This window comes from Ips typographus, linkage group LG11, assembly GCF_016097725.1.
Source record: "Ips typographus isolate SLU linkage group LG11, UJ_Ityp_2.0, whole genome shotgun sequence".
Lineage (NCBI taxonomy): Eukaryota > Metazoa > Arthropoda > Insecta > Coleoptera > Curculionidae > Ips > Ips typographus.
Window position 1 is genome coordinate 8,760,350 of NC_138432.1, and position 15,958 is coordinate 8,776,307.

At 33.1% G+C, this 15,958-nt stretch overlaps 2 protein-coding genes across 4 annotated transcripts in view; one reads left to right on the forward strand and one right to left on the reverse strand.

Moving 5' to 3' along the window:
• The window catches only part of ETHR (ecdysis triggering hormone receptor), a 37,131-nt gene extending 30,057 nt beyond the window's left edge, over window positions 1-7,074 (forward strand). Inside the window, exons 5-9 of one of the 3 annotated variants that reach the window (XM_081990308.1) lie at window positions 4,845-4,955; window positions 5,022-5,049; window positions 5,114-5,288; window positions 5,338-5,509; window positions 5,560-7,074. In XM_081990308.1, coding sequence (XP_081846434.1) covers window positions 4,845-4,955; window positions 5,022-5,049; window positions 5,114-5,288; window positions 5,338-5,509; window positions 5,560-5,800 — 727 coding nt within the window. In that variant the 3' untranslated portion in view covers window positions 5,801-7,074. Of the gene's footprint in view, window positions 1-3,217; window positions 4,164-4,844; window positions 5,050-5,113; window positions 5,289-5,337; window positions 5,510-5,559 lie in introns of those variants that run through there. The other 2 variants (XM_081990307.1, XM_081990306.1) reach the window with 2 other exon arrangements.
• A 112-nt stretch (window positions 7,075-7,186) lies between these two features.
• On the reverse strand, window positions 7,187-15,712 carry LOC145736068 (very long chain fatty acid elongase AAEL008004-like). Its single transcript, XM_081990309.1, has 7 exons — window positions 15,332-15,712; window positions 12,233-12,308; window positions 11,763-11,953; window positions 9,215-9,295; window positions 9,000-9,162; window positions 7,929-8,065; window positions 7,187-7,876 (listed from the first exon to the last, which is right to left on the reverse strand). Exons 1-7 carry the CDS (start codon window positions 15,416-15,418, stop codon window positions 7,688-7,690), a joined length of 924 nt encoding a protein of 307 aa, XP_081846435.1. The 5' UTR covers window positions 15,419-15,712; the 3' UTR covers window positions 7,187-7,687.
• Between the last annotated feature and the right edge of the window lie 246 nt (window positions 15,713-15,958).

Sequence of the window (15,958 nt, forward strand, 5' to 3'; positions counted from 1 at the left end):
TGTCTGAAACTGGCATTCAAAAACTAAAAAATGTCCGGAAATCAAGACAAAGATTGTATTGTGCATGAAACTCATTTTTTACTACTAAAAATAATATAAAAGTTGACTTTTAATGCTAGAACTGACTTTACTAGGACTAAAGAGAGTCCAAAAGTATATTTTCAAGACTTTAATTGGTGTACAACTCAATTTTCTGGACTGGACAACAAGTCTAGAAGTAAATTAAATTTTCGGACTATTTTATTTCTAAAAATTAGTTCTCAAGACTATTATTGTAGCATTTGGTACCAAAATTTTTTACTTTTATTACTGAAGAAACTTGACTTTTGGAAATAGTCTTAAACTCGATTTTTCAGTCTTAAAAAGCACTAAAAACAGTCTGAATTTCTTAGAGATGCTACAATTTATTGCACCTATGAGTGTAGAAGTCAATTTAATAGTGAAGAAGCTTGAAATAACATTTTCAAGACTATGGTCAGTGGACACACTGGCTTTTAGGCTTGATAAGTCAAAAAATTTGTAAAGATAGTCTTGAAACTCGATTTGAGGCATTGAAAACAGCCGTAAAACACTAAAAACAGTCTAGTTTATTAAGAAATACACCCGAATTTTTAGCACTGAGGTGTCTAGAAGTCAATTTAATAGTGACAAAGCTTGGAATGCTATTTTAAGTCTATGAAGAATGTAAAAAATGTTTTTTAAGTTTGCTATGTCAATAACTTGGTGAAGATAGTCTTGAAACTCGATTTTCCAAGCTGAAAGCAGTTTTGAAGCACTAAAAATAGTCCAGAATTCGAAGAAAATGAAAAGCAAAGTAAAAAGCACGAAAAGTTCGTTTTCAAGACAATTTTCATGAATCTAATGTTAATGTCCTGCATCTAAGACTATTTTCAAGACTAAAATATTGAAATTTGTCTTCAAATTATGAAAACTTACTTCAAATGCAAATTTTAAGCTTCTGATGTCACTTTTTATTAGTTCAGTCACATTTTGGGGTTCAAGTCAATTTTTAAGGTTTAAATGTATAAATTTGTAGTAACAAATTCTTGAAAAAGTAGTTTTTATGTCTACAAGTCAATTTTTAGTATTAAAGTCTCTCGATTTACATGAAAACTGGTTACAAACACAATTTTTAAGCTTCTGAAATGTTTATCTTTTCTAATTCAATTTTCAAAACTAAAGTCTTTTAGTTTGTCTGGAAACTATGAAAACTGGCTACAATAATATTTTTTAAACTTCGTAAGTGAATTTTCCGTTTCCAAGACAATTTTTAAGTTGGGTTGGTTTAGTTTTGGGTCTTTGACCGTAATAATGTGTAATAAAGTGCTTGTTTCAAATTTGATCAATATTGCTCCAACGGTCTGACAGTTATGACAAAAAAACTATTTTTTAAACAGAAATTTGAAGGGCTGTATTTTCATTATTTTTTAATTGGCTATGGATTGGTGAATTATTAACATTTAAAACTGGACCACCCTGTATACAGTATGCAGAGTGTAATCCTATATTTTAGAATTAGTTACAATATCATAAAATCAAATCTAGATCAAATTCAGAAGCTGCCAGGACTGCATCCTTTATTAAAGTGCATACATCACACGCAATGCAACCGTTCCCATCTTATTGGAACATTTCCCTAAAGAATCCGTTAGAAACAGAGTTCTTTCCAACTGCACAAGATGACCTCAATCGCTGGTGCCATATTGTGGTTCACTTCTAACGATTCAGTGAACTGTAATTTTTGGTTGAGACAAATCTTTATTGAATGATAGTTGTTATAGATAACGGTTTAAATTACACACAGAAAGCTTTCAGAAGCAAGTTAATGGTACAGAATTCAATTCCCACCATTATTTTCCAGTCTTATTGTTTTGGGGACTGTCTCGACGTTTTATGTGTCACCGAGGAATTATAAGAAATTCGCGGGGAGAATACATCTATTTACTACGCGATGTGAAGCGGAACACGTTTTGATCCAGTTTGGGGTCACTTCTTAATTTTAAGTTTACACAACAACAAAAAAATACACATTTCATTAATCCTTGTCAAATTGTTCTCTTGTGGAAACCTTAAACAGCAATTGTGGCGTGGAAAAACCACATGTGTGCATCGGAGAAAAGTTTTTCCATTCAATAAAGCCGAAATGAAAATACAAGAAATGGTTTTTTTTTTTGGGAGTTGTGGACATTTTCTATGTCTTTATTGTAAATTGTGAGTTTTTTACTAACGCTTTTGTGATGTATGTGAAGCTAACATTTGTTCGAAACTGGAAATAAATTACAGATTTATTACCAGTGCTTGGACATCAACTAACATTGCTTTGTGTGGTGATCTGAGATAACAACATTACTCTAATGTATACATAATGTTTGGAAACTACGTTTACAACGTTGCCAGATCACAGATAAAAAAACTAGTGGTGTAGTAGTTATGTAGTGTAATATTTAACAAAATTCACTTTTTTATTTTGCTTTTTTATTAAATAACGATTTGTTTAACTGATACTAATTACTAAGATAACTTTTCAGTTGCACATTTTTGAGTTATGTATTTACCATGAAAAACCAATGAATTTAAACACTGAATTTCCAAGAGTATACTAATATTTCATTAAAACATACTACAACCAGTTTTTTTATCTGTAAATTTGTTTTGTACATTCTTGTTTCCCAGACACACTGTACACTCTAAAAGAGATAACTTAAAAACTCACAATTACATTTAACATGTAAGGAGAAGACTGTAACTGTTTACTCATACTTTACTCCACTATTTTGCACACATTCTTAACTCAAGTAGGAAAAGAAGAAATAAAACAAAACTATACTATCAATTCAACAAACAAAAACACTAAAACATGCTTTGAAGAGAGAAAAAGTCTAATATTTAATTAACTACAAAAGCATACTGGCAAAATGGGATAACGTAAGAAGAAGAAGCTTTTGAATGTGACAAAAAAGTACTACAACGTCATCCCATTTTCTTCTTTTTAATGAAAAGTGTGTTACTAATGTTAGTTTTGCCGATTTTGAGCTTGTGCTTAAAAGTGTCATTATGCTGGTTTTGCTATTAACCAACTCTTCTGCTATCTTTGGTATTACAAAACTTGGTAAAAATAGGACAAGTTTAAGTGTGGTTCAAGAACAGTCTCAGTTACAGTTTTCTTCTTTTCAACCATTCCGGCCTCATTGATTCCACCACTTTTCTTCTCTTTCAGCCCCATACTAGGCATAGCCGAGTTCAAACTAGAGGACTATTTCGACGGGTCACAAGCACCGGCGTGCCATACTTTGGCCAACACCTTCTGGTCCGCCTTATACTTCCTCAGCTGTATCTTCCTCTTCTTTATAGTTCCTCTTGTCGTGCTTCTTGTATTGTACTGCATCATAGCTAAGAATCTTATACAGAACGCCGCTAGCTTAGTGCTGAACAAGCACATTGATAACTATTCAATGCGCGCTCGAAGACAAGTAATTTTGATGTTAGGTACTGTAGTTTTAAGTTTCTTCTTATGTCTCATACCTTTCCGGGTCTTCACTTTATGGATCATCATTGTGCCTGAAGAGAATGTGGTCCACTTGGGTATGGAACGCTACTATAACATACTGTACTTTTGCAGGATTATGGTGTACTTAAACTCAGCCATTAACCCAATCCTGTATAACTTAATGAGTTCAAAGTTTCGTACAGGGTTTGTCGTGTGCTCGGAGACTAAGCGAAGATTATTTTCGCGTCACTCTAATAGTACCTTCACTAGCACTAGAAGCAGTACAATGAGAACTAGTCACGAAAGCTACAGGGTGTGCTACAAACCTAAAACTTGTTCGGTGGTTATAAAAACTTCTAGAGACTCCCTGGAAAATACTCCCTTGGATTTGAATAAAACAACCAAATGTGACAGTGCTAAGGTGAACGTGAATATTTTCACTGAGAAAGTGATAATTTGTCACAACAATGGTAAAAAGTCTCCAGGCCATCATAACGAGGATAAAACTGAAGAAATAGAGTTTTGCGGGCAATTTGTAAAAAGTAACGGAAAACATGAAGAAGAAACTTTTGTCTAAACTACGAAAAATGTATTCAACAAGCTTTTTATTTTTGTAAGGTTCTATTTGTGTAAGCAAGCCAAAGATTAAATGTCAAAGCTTTTGAATTCAATGAAAGTTTTATTTTTTACTGTAAATTTCACTCCTACCATCCCTGTAGATGTTCTACTGCATTTTAATCACTCGCCGCCATAACGCATTTAACACTCACTTAAACTGCATAAGTATGTTTATTAGTTCATATAGTTTGCTGTTAGTTTCAGTCTTAGTTAGGTGTTTGAACTACACCCTTTGAACTACAATATTTAGGTTCTAAGAGGGGAATCTGAACTTTTGTTCTGACAAACAGTGCAAGTGAGTAAACAGTGTGTTTTGATTAAAGCTGGATAATTAGAAAACTCCCATCCTTTATCACTCTAAATTGTGCCTGTAATTATTACATTATCAGTTAAGTTTTTGATTAATTTTGTCTACTAGTGGGGATATTTGTCTTCACAACCTATTAAATCTCCGTCAAGTTAATGTCACAACAAAACATTTTATGGACACAAGAGCTTCACCTATATTCGTAGTAACTCATTTATGTTCCTCAAAAACTTAGAAGCCCTTATGCCTACTGACTTGTAAGGAATCTAATTAAAACTTTGCCCTGAAAGTTTTCGATAACACAGTAAGTTTGAAACCTCTAGTTTGGAAGGTATTAAATCAATTAGGACAGTTTTGAATGTCGCAGAAAGTTCAGATTAGCTCAAAAATTTGATTTTAATGCTTTTTTGTAATATTATTCGATTTTTTTAGTCCTATACTGGCCATCACGCAGTACGACGCTGAAAAATACTATGACGGGACCTTGGTGTACGTGTGTTTCAGTATGGCGGAAAATCTGATGCCCTGTATATTTTTTGTTGGGTCTGTCGTCATTTTTTTTATTTTACCCTTAGGTATTTTGATATGCGTTTACATCTTGATTGCCAGGACCCTTATGACCCATCCCACGCAGTTGGTAAGTTTTACTTTCACCAATTATCCATATCAAACATTTTTGATGGGGTAATCTTGTTTTTCAGGCTAATCTACAGAACAAAAACGTTACAATACCTACCCAAAGTGTTATCAAGTACAGGAAACAGGTTATGTTAATGCTGGGTGCAGTGGTGATGGCGTTTTTCATTTGTTTGCTACCTTTTCGTGCCCTTACACTTTGGATTGTTATCAGTCCACCTGGATCAAATTTTACTATAGGTATCTATACCCCAACTTTGTAACACTCTGTATATAATGTTTCATCCAGGTTTTGAAACTTATTACAACATCCTGTACTTTTCGAGAATAATGTTTCACATCAACTCGGCAATCAATCCGATTTTGTACAATTTGATGAGCTCCAAATTCCGGGGTGGTTTTATCAAGCTGTGCGGTTTGAAGAAGCTGAGAAGACGCTTTAAGAAATCTGATATTATTAGGTAAACCTACTTATTTCAATAATGAGCACAAATTAAAAGAAAATTTGCAGAAAAAGCACCACCAGTTCGACCACACCCAGCAGTCAACCAACCTCCGAAAGTGGTTTGAGAAGCGTCAGAAACCAATCAAGGTATTCGAGCAGCTTGAAAGAGGTCAAAGAAGATGAAGCAGCCGAGCCAGTATTGAAGAAATCAGTTTTGATTAGAAACGCGTATGTTAGGGCTCCTCTACAAATTGCTGGGGGTGTCAGTGGTCACAAAAGTAGCCCCGGATCAGAAATTTATCTATAATTTAACACTATTTCAATTAGTTTAACCCAAATGTTTCTATAACAGTATTATAGTTTTGTAAGAAGCATTCCGCCAAAAGTGCCACCCAATGTTTTTTCTTCTAGTTAGTATAGTTTATTCATTTGTTAAAATCTACTTTTGACACCCTGTAAACTTCAGTACTCCTAGCATGACAATAAAACCTCAACTGGGTGCAAACTAAAAGACGACTCCATATTAAGACAACGAACAAATGTTAACAAAACCTGCTTTTTTATTGTTTTCTACTAATGATAAAATAGTAAATAATATATATTCTAATAAAGTTAAAGATATTATCAGTATTAATTTACATGGTTAGTGAGATAGAAAGGAATTCAAATAACTATAATAAGCCATATCTGTATAATGTACTACAGAAAGACATTTATTTGTATAAAAAGAATCTAGTCAATTTGCTGAAATACTAAATTTAATAAAACTCAATTTTTGTACTTTTAACAATAATTTATAAAATTCTGTTATGAAAGGTAATCATTTAATAAAGATTATATGACAACTTTTAATTGCTTTTTACTGTCCTTGTTGTTTTTGTGTGAGGTCAAGTAATAAGAAGATATGTGTTTTTAATTTGAAATCAAACAATATTTAGCAATTATGTTTTTGATTCGTTTTTTCTTAAATGGTAAAATATAATGATCATTTTGGTTTTCTTATATGAAAATTATAAGCATTTCTCGCTGCGGTTAGAAGTTAATTCTTCCTGTGGAGGTGAAGGAGCGACATAATGAAATTACATCTACATTAAACAGTTTTTAGTCATTTTTTCTGGTTGTTCTCTAGTAGTAATTTATGTCACACTAACGGATCATGTTGTGTTTAGTTGTATGTTTCAGGCTGGTGTGTTAGAGAGAAGCGTCTAAAAAAAATGGACTGATGTTTTGAAGAAACAGACACAGAACCTCCAGCTTCAAAGGAAGCTTCCAACAAAAACAAGAGGAAGGAAACAATCTCAAAAAGAGCCAAAGCTGCAACTCAAGTCAAAGGAGGAGCTTTCAAGAAAAAAGCAAAACGAAGAAAACCATCCACCACAATCGTCTTGCTTCAAAATGGTCATTCCATGCTAAACGTTTTGATAACGTGACCAGCTTCAAAATCTTCAAATTCCAGTTTGTGGAGAAATGAACAACTTTGGCTTGAATATCAGAGTCGTGACAAGATCGCTTGTAAATCCATAAAAAGGGGTTTTCTAAAATCACGAAACAGAAAAACCCGGTTGAAAGGATTGTAAAGTGACTATATTAATGTTTAAATTACAAAGTTATCATGCCAGTAATGTACATAATTTAAGATGTTAGCGGATAGGATCAGTCAAGTTTTTTATGGCAGTCAAAGAATTCCTCCAGGTTTGTGATAAATAATTTTCATAGCCTTTATTTAGATATGCATATTTGCTATTAAAATATACAATAAATTGAGCAATATGTTCAAGTTTGTAAATTTACAATTGGTTCTTAAATTAGAGTAAAATGAATAAAATGAGTGCAGTATAACTGCAACTTACAGCAATAATCAAACTTACAATGAACACAACCACCAAGATGTCTAATCTTTGGTTAATTAGATGTGATGGAGTTGTCCTTAATATATTATACTTAGCAGTAAGAACGGTTATGACTAGTTTAATATTATTTATTAATTATTTTGTTGTAAAAAGTGTTGCTTATACCAAATAATACCAAAGAGTTAATAAACGTTTTTAGGTAATTAAGTAGAACTTAGTTCCAACTCTCACACCTTGATGATTATAACAAAATACATTATAGGCCTGGCAAGAGCAGCCCATAAAGGGGACTTTAATCCACCTTAACAAATTATATTTACAATACACCAATATTTGTACTGAAATTACTCGGCTTTTACAGTCTTCTGAACAGCAGCCTTCTTGTTCCTAATGAAGTTTTGATAATAAAAGTTGGCGAACAACGCAAAGAAAATGGTGGAATTGCCCAACATCAACGGTCCCATAAATTTCGGATAACCACAGTCACTGTACATCAATTGGGCTGCATGGGCGAATACTATCATAAATTGAACCTGTCGAGGTTTTTAGGTTAATTTAGTTTTTGCAACTTTTTGCAAGACTTACCAGTTGTAGGGTGGTCAAATGCTTTTTCCACCAGAGGTATTTTTGGTATTCCGGCCCTAAAGCTGCCACCATATAGTAGAAGTAGAGGACTGCGTGGACGAAATTGTTGATAAGGTTTTGCAAAGTACCATGACCACCTGAAATTTAGAGTGAATGGGCATAAATTAGAATGATTGTAAATCATTACACACGTTTCGTGCGCTAGAACTAAGCATCCACGAAGGAAAGTGAATTTTATTCACCACTAAGTCGATTTCCAAATAATTCTGTAGCAACGCTTGAAATTAAACTTTAGGATGATTACATCAGTGATTTATTGTAGATGTAACTAGTGCGTAATATTACTTCGACCTCTCTATAATAATAAGAGTATTTCAAGTCATGATAATTATTGTAATGACATTTTTTCGAAAACACCTTATTATTTATGATATACACATTATCATATTAACAGACCTCATTTCTGACACTTTTTTTTTCTTTTTAATTAATTATCATGTTTTTGATGGTAGAACACAAATTATAATTAATTTTTCTTACACCAGCACATACTAGTTCTATTGATAAGGAAACAATTCTACAACAAACATTTATTTGAAATTTGCTTGAAACATCTTAAAATAAGCACTTGGCACACATTATTTAGCAAACAAATTTCAACTTAAAACCAGATGCATATGTACTACCCATACCCGTGATTATCTAGGTTTATACTTTCTAAGTTTTGCAACAACTGCATTTTTTAATGTAAAATGGCAAAGCGCACTAGCCACGACCTATCCTTTCTCGCATTTCGCTGTTGTGGAATACTTTGTACGTTATTTTCGGTCGGGTTCAAGCCCCAATCAGCTGTTTCATTATTTCGCAATAACAAATTCCTTTCAACATTTTAGATAACAGCCTCAGGCTGTACGAATGCGTGTAGAACTACAGCCTGCAAGAACAAAACGCACGCGACGTTTTTTTTTTACGAAATAACAAAGCCTTGGCCTGTTGAGCCTAATTGCAGGCTGTCTGCTAGATTTAAAGAGTGTTACAACATTTATGATTATCTCAATAATTTGTAATTACCTGCTAAGAATCGAGTCAAAAACCAAGTTTCCAAGGGGGTTAAACTGTGATGGTAGACATGCAGGAAAGTGATTTGACTGTCCTTTTTTCTGAGTACGAAAAATAGGGTATCAGCAAACTCAGTGAGTTTTGATATGTAGTATATCCAGCAGAGTCGCGCCATCTAAAAGTGCCATTTCTTAAAGGGTGTTAAAAGGGTTGAGGGTGATACTTACTCTCATGGCTTTCCCATTGTCTGAGTAGTCTACCGGCTGACATTTGTAACTATAGTCGAAGAACCAGCCACTGGCGAAATGCTGCAAGAAGATATAGAATATTTGGTATTTCAGTACTATAATCAATAATAAATGAAAGTCTAATTAGCCTGTTAAATAACAAGTCTAAATTTTCATAATCAGGACTGAAAATATGGTTAAAAAACTGTGGAAAAGATTCTTTGTAATAAAGGTAAATAGTATTTTGGTACAAACCTATGCTAATTTGAACATTAGAATCATTAAGATAAACATCAGAATATAAATTAAGACGTCAATTAAACTATTATGACTTTTTTCCGGAAAGTTTTTATATTATATTAATAGTCTACTTAATGACATCAACAAAACAATTACTACTTTAACCAACTCAGTAATTACCTAACAAATCTTTTAAGTTCTTCATTATATTATCAAGTTTAAGTATTGTCTAACCAGCCTCGTGTGGGAATACCTTCATCGTAATACAAGTCATTCAAAAGAAAAGCTTTCTCTCATTCGCATACAATGTAGTAGTAGCAGTAGTAACCTTGACAGTGAATTGAAAATCTTATATAATTTTGCCCCATGAAAGAGCTTGAAAGATTCTGCTTTCACCCATTATGACCCATACAACCAGTCCTTGACTGTAACATTGAAACGGCTAAAACCAATAACCCACATTTTCACTTTTGGCTTCCTTATAGTAATGGAGGGTACTCGAACGTCCTTGAAAGAGAAATTTATGGGTACCATTTGATCAATGGTACCTGCTGTACGATTTTAGTACGGGTGTTTGTCCTATCCTCAACGTGATTTTTTGGTTTTGTAAAAACTCTAAAACCCCTTACACAGTTTTGTCGATTGCTTTGGTGGTACTGTAAGATGGTACTAGTTTAAGCAGGGTCATTACAGTGCAAATTACTATAAACTTGATAGTCCGGCTAGGTTAGATCATTAAAGCCAGTACTAATGCGGAAATCCAAGAGTTTAACTGAACTGACCTAAAGGAGTGACTGACCTTTGATTTTTTAACCTGTTGTACAATGTTGTTAGTTAAACAGTTAAGAGTCAAGCACAAGTAAAGTTGGTTAACTAACATACTAAGTTACCAAAAAATTACTTACTTAAATAGTTGGTCTTATTTGGTTTAAAACATTCACCAGAAAAGCATGTTGATGTTATCACAGTAAAAACTGTACTTAAAGAGATCTAGCACATTGCAAAAGAATTTTCAAAGATCTTTGTATTTCATCAGAGGAAATGTTGGAAATTTGTCTTAACACGAGATGAAAGAGCAATGCAAAAGGAACATTTTGAGCTTTTTACAGTCACTGAATTCTGACGTAGATTTCAAAAAAAAATGGTATCTCGAAAGTTACTTTATTTTGCAGGATAACAAAATGCTTAGAATGACTTTTTGCATCCAGTGAAATAGGTTTACACCCACTTAGAACCGGGTAAACGCGGTCACAACTGCCAAAGGGTTAGTTTCAAATTTAACTGTTTCTTATTTCGTTTTTTTGCACACCTTGTATGCATTCAATGCGGTTAACACGAAGTAAAAGAGCAATGTAAGACAAACAAGTTTAGCTTTTTACGGTCGCCTAAATATCAAAAATGACGGAAATACAGACTTCAAAATTTTGATGCAATACCCACCTAGAACCGGGTAAACGCGGATTGAGATAGAAAGTAAAAGAATGTTTTCTTAAATAAAAAACTGCATATTTTATTGCATATTTAAAAAGTACATGAAACCAACTATATTTTTCATATTACATGTTATTGTCAAGTATTATTGATTTTTCAAAATATTTAACGTTTTCTAAAATGTTGCAAATGTAATTTTTGTTACGTTGGTCACGTGACTGTCTAACTAATTAGTATCATGTGACAGCTGTCGTAAACGTCAAAACTGTCAACTTTTCCTCTGGAAAGCGCAACGGTGCCAAATACAGTTAGTTTACGTGCAGTGTTGCAGACAATCTGTGTTTTGGAGCCATGCTCTTTCTAGAGTTATTTTGACAGTTGTCACGTGACAATCTTAGGTTTTTAGAAACACGTGACGTTTCGAAAACGCCAAAACTATCCTCCAAACTAAATCCAATAAGTACAGTCAATTCATCTGTAGTGTTGTAACAATCTGTGTTACTCCAAAATGAAAGTATCCAAAATGCAGTAGCATTATTTAGTTTTTTTTTTTCATTTGAGTCACTGTATTGGACCTTTAAAGTCCAGATATTGATTGAATAACAAAGTTTCAATATTACAAGGCATGTTTTGCAAAATCAGCTACAAATTAGCACTTATTAGTAATGCAAGTCAATTAGATGACTTATTTTACGTCCTCTCACATCATTTAACTCATCATTTCCAATTAAGAATAATTGATCACAACATATTTTTTCAGTCGTTTTTGCACGTTAATAATTCTAAGGAAGTCATTAAACTCCACAAACTGTTAATTTTAAGAGTAAACATTTTCAAAGTTGATTTAGTGATGTGCAAAAATTCTTCTCAGACTCACCTCATAAAACATGTAGAGACTCAACAACACTTGCGCACCATTATAGACGAAGAGTACCTCTTTTAGCTTGAAAGGTTTCCGATTTGCCATCAATCGAGGACCTAACCATAGTATGACGTACAGGTACGTTAGCACCAGAGCTACTGTAGGAATAGGGCTTTGCATTAAGGGCCAATTGGAAGTTCTTGGATCTGAAAATAAAACGCACGTGTGGTGTTTGACCCTGAGACGTGTTATTATCGAAAGAAATTTTAATGAAATATCAAGGTAAATGCGAAAAGAAGGTCCAAAGTTGTGTGAATATTGGGAAAGACTTTTCAATGTTAACTGGTTAGTCAAATTAAACGGGTTTATAATGTCTTCAATAATTACTTTAATCGTTAAAATTTAATTTGAGGTTTTTTGATGATGACTCAGCAGTAACAGAAGTTTATACAGATTGCAGAGTCATAGTTTTAGATCAAACATACCTCCAAACTTATCCAGCGTGTTGACACCAATATCCACATATCTCTCTGCCATGAGTCTTGCCAAGAAAGGAATATCCTGGAAAAAAATCATTATTGTATCAACAAGGATATGTCATTGAATTGATTTTTGTATATTAATTATACAATTTTAGTAACTTGTCAAGTCAACAAATTACCATCAATTACTAATACGGAGGTACCATACGAAAAACCTCGTGTCCCACTAAATTACATAATTAAGTGTTAATTGGTACGTTTATCAACGAAAATCTTTACAGAACGTGAAAAACACCATTTGAAAGTTTTATATAGTGCAGTAGTTGTTATTATTTCACCTGTTGTTCAAGCAGTAATAAGAAACTGATAAACCATCTAGCAAGGTTTCATTCATATCTCAAAGATCTTTCTCTCAAGTAGCAGACCTTGTTTTATGACAATATTACTTCATTTCAGATTTACTAAATCTTTTTGACTGTTAGCACAGTCTGCCCTTGAAATTATTACTACACGTTTAGCATCTGCCGATGTGATTGCACAAAGCCTGATGAGGCCATTCACATGGGTGTTTCAGAAAATAGTCAAGTTTCGCTATTTTTATACCAAAATTCCTGTTAGTAATCCGGTTTTTCAACTATCTGCGATGATTATCAATTTTCCCCATAAGACTAACAGTCGTGGGTCCAACTATTTGCATATTAAAATTTTAAGCAAACGTGGATTGTGTTAACGGATGATGTCTGAATGAGGTGCCAAACAATTTTAGGCATGAGCTTACTTGAAACTGTATATTGCTGTTTTGAATCTATATAAAAACTAACAGTCAAGTACATAAATATGTACCTAAGTAATACCAAAATGCTTACGCACTACCATAAATACCACTTCAAACAGAAGTTATGGTTCCAAAAGTAATAAAATATTAATAATGGCCAGTAGTCAATTGTAAATGTTGAAAATGATGAAACATTGCAGTTAATTTAAAATAGTATAGCAGTATTCTAATAAAATATATCAACTACAAAAATATACGTTTATATCAACATAAAAATTAAATTTCAGATTCAGTGTTAAAGAATCTCAAAAAAGTGAAGTAGCAAGACATAGCAACTTTATGGGAGTTGCACAATAAACAGTGTGATCACCTTAGAAGACTCTTTATGATACTAAAACCGTAGTAGAGTGTTCCATTCATTAAATAAAAATCAATTTTAGACTCCAAATCGCGTGTCGGTATTATTATTATAAAATTACACTTAGCGTAAATCAAACTGGTTACTACTATTACTCGATTACAATAAAGTCTACTTACATAACAACAAGGCTATTCAACTATGAATGTTTGTTTTAATTACTGTATTGCCGGTAATAGTACTTTGTTAAAAGGTGTTCTGCATAAATAGTTGTATTTATTGGATTAGAGGAAAACATTGTAGGATCATCGTTGTCGTAAACTAATGAAGATTTTTTAACAGCCGTCATCAGCAATGCGAAACGAAGAGTCGATTTGGCAACTATTTTACAATGAAGCAAATGCATTGGACCAAACAGAATGGTTGCTTAAATTAATAAAGAAACCTGTCTGGTTCACTATTGCGTTGAAATGTAATTTTGAATAGTTTTTAGGCTAGACTTGCACTTATAAAGTTTAAAACGTCGCCTTAAGAGTACAATCCGCAAGTAAAAGTACCAGTTAACGACTGAATCGATGAAATTGTGAAATGCCTTAGCTAAAACTAAATACACACACGATATTATTGGCCTAGATCGGATTATTACTAATTATTTTACACGTTTTGTGACGCCAAAAACATGCGTATACATTTGATCAGTGAGGATGTTGCAAGTTGGATTTCTCATGATACAGGAGCAATTATACGAATTAACCAGAAATAAGAACACACTGTACAAATTTTACACAACTATGCATTTTGTTTGGTGCTATTTTCAATGTGGGGTAATAACAGGATTTCTATGCAGCAACTGAAATTTTGCAAGACAAATTGCTCAAATTTGTAAAAAGATCTCAAAATGTTTTGATTACATAGAATGAAGAAGAGAATATTTCTGTTCTTCTTCTTCTTCTCTCCTTCTATTTGTATTATTAAACTAATTCTCGAAGAACTTAAATTGAGTTTACTTCCTTTTTTACTTTTCTAAATTGATGCATACAACTTTTTTTAATGCTAATTTATTTTTTTAGTATAATTTTAAAGACATTTAAGCTTTTTTATTTCTATTATATTTTCTTAGTTGTCATCAATCATTACTCATCGATTTAATCTTCCAAATCTAGTTTTAAGCAAAAGATTATATACAGGGATAACAGAAGAACCGAATGCACCAGATTTAAACAATTTTTCAAAAACCTATAATACAAGACGCATTGAGTGGTTTTCAGACCTTTTTTTAAATCAAGTGTGAATTAAAATAACCAAGTATTAAAAATATTGCTAAAATATGCTAAAAATGCTAAAAAAAAACATATAAAATTGCATGATATCTTTGGGAGTTCGATGAGCGGTTAAGCTAGAAACACGGTTTTTGTTGTTTTTCAAGAATTCTATCTTTACTTCAATCACTGTTTGTATTAATTTCTTGATCTTCACTTAATTCAACATTCCTTAACCTTCGTTCACTATACCCAAAATACAAAAACCCGTTTCAGCAGTTTGGAAAGTAGACCCTCAACATGTCAAGTTAAAGGTCGATATTATCGTTAATTACGTCACATATTAGCAGAAATTCGTCCAAATTATTTTTTTAAATCTGGTAAGCACCTGATTAAGGTCATTGTTTTTGGGACACAAAAATTGGTTGGTCAATGTTTTATCAATCTTCTCAGTCCGATTTATTGGAACTTTCAAAGCATTCGCTTCCTCTTAGGTAATAAGTTGTCCTTTCAACGTAGATAGTAAAGTGAAATATTTCTCAATTCCAAAACAGTTCGACAAGGACCTTGGCTGGTATTTATAATCACATTTTGGTCTCTTAGGCAATAATATCTATTCTCCTATTAATTATGTTGTGAAGAAATGGTTTACTTCAAGGCAAAGATGTACTTTTTTACTAACTAACATTACATATTACAACTAAGCTTACCCTCACTGTTGTGTTTGGATACTGGGAAACATTAAGCCAGAAAGCTTGTTCTTCCAGAATAATTTCTTTAAACTGATCTATATTCATTGTAAGGCTTAAAAATCAACACGAAAACAGTCACAAAGTCTTCCAGAACCACTGGCACTAGTCTTAAAATTTTTTAAAAGTAAAATAACTCGCGTTTGTTGGTGGTACCGCCTGCACGGTACGGTACTGGTCCGCACGCCAGTATCTCGCCAAAAATATTGAAAATCGAAAGTACCACTTTGGTACCCAACGATCAATGCTTATTAATAACAATACGGGAGCGCGCTGCTCGCAATTTGACCAAGTGTCACAAACTTTGTCTCTAGTGAGCTTTTTGGATCTTCCCCACCCATTTTTTTTCGGAAACTGGCCAGACGATACTTTGATCGACCTGAAGTACCTGTTTGGTGAACGCGTATTCGTGACGTCGTTATCCTTGATTTGAGGTTTGTTAGTTGTTTTTTCGCGAGTTCGCGTAAGATGCGTTCGAACCGCATTCTTTGTCCTAGAAGTCAATGCTGAGCTTGGGGCTTTTTAGAAAATCATGCAGTTTTTCAGTGGACAAGGAAAAATGTAAATGCCCTACTCTAGAGATGCCCT

Excerpts from the sequence above, each read along its gene's own strand:
- LOC145736068 (XM_081990309.1), bottom strand. The coding sequence starts at position 15,418 with ATGAATATAGATCAGTTTAAAGAAATTATTCTGGAAGAACAAGCTTTC. Across the intron at positions 12,309-15,331 it reads ATCCAAACACAACAGTGAGG|GATATTCCTTTCTTGGCAAG; the intron begins GTAAGCTTAGTT and ends ATTTTTTTCCAG. Across the intron at positions 7,877-7,928 it reads ATTTGACCACCCTACAACTG|GTTCAATTTATGATAGTATT; the intron begins GTAAGTCTTGCA and ends AAACCTCGACAG.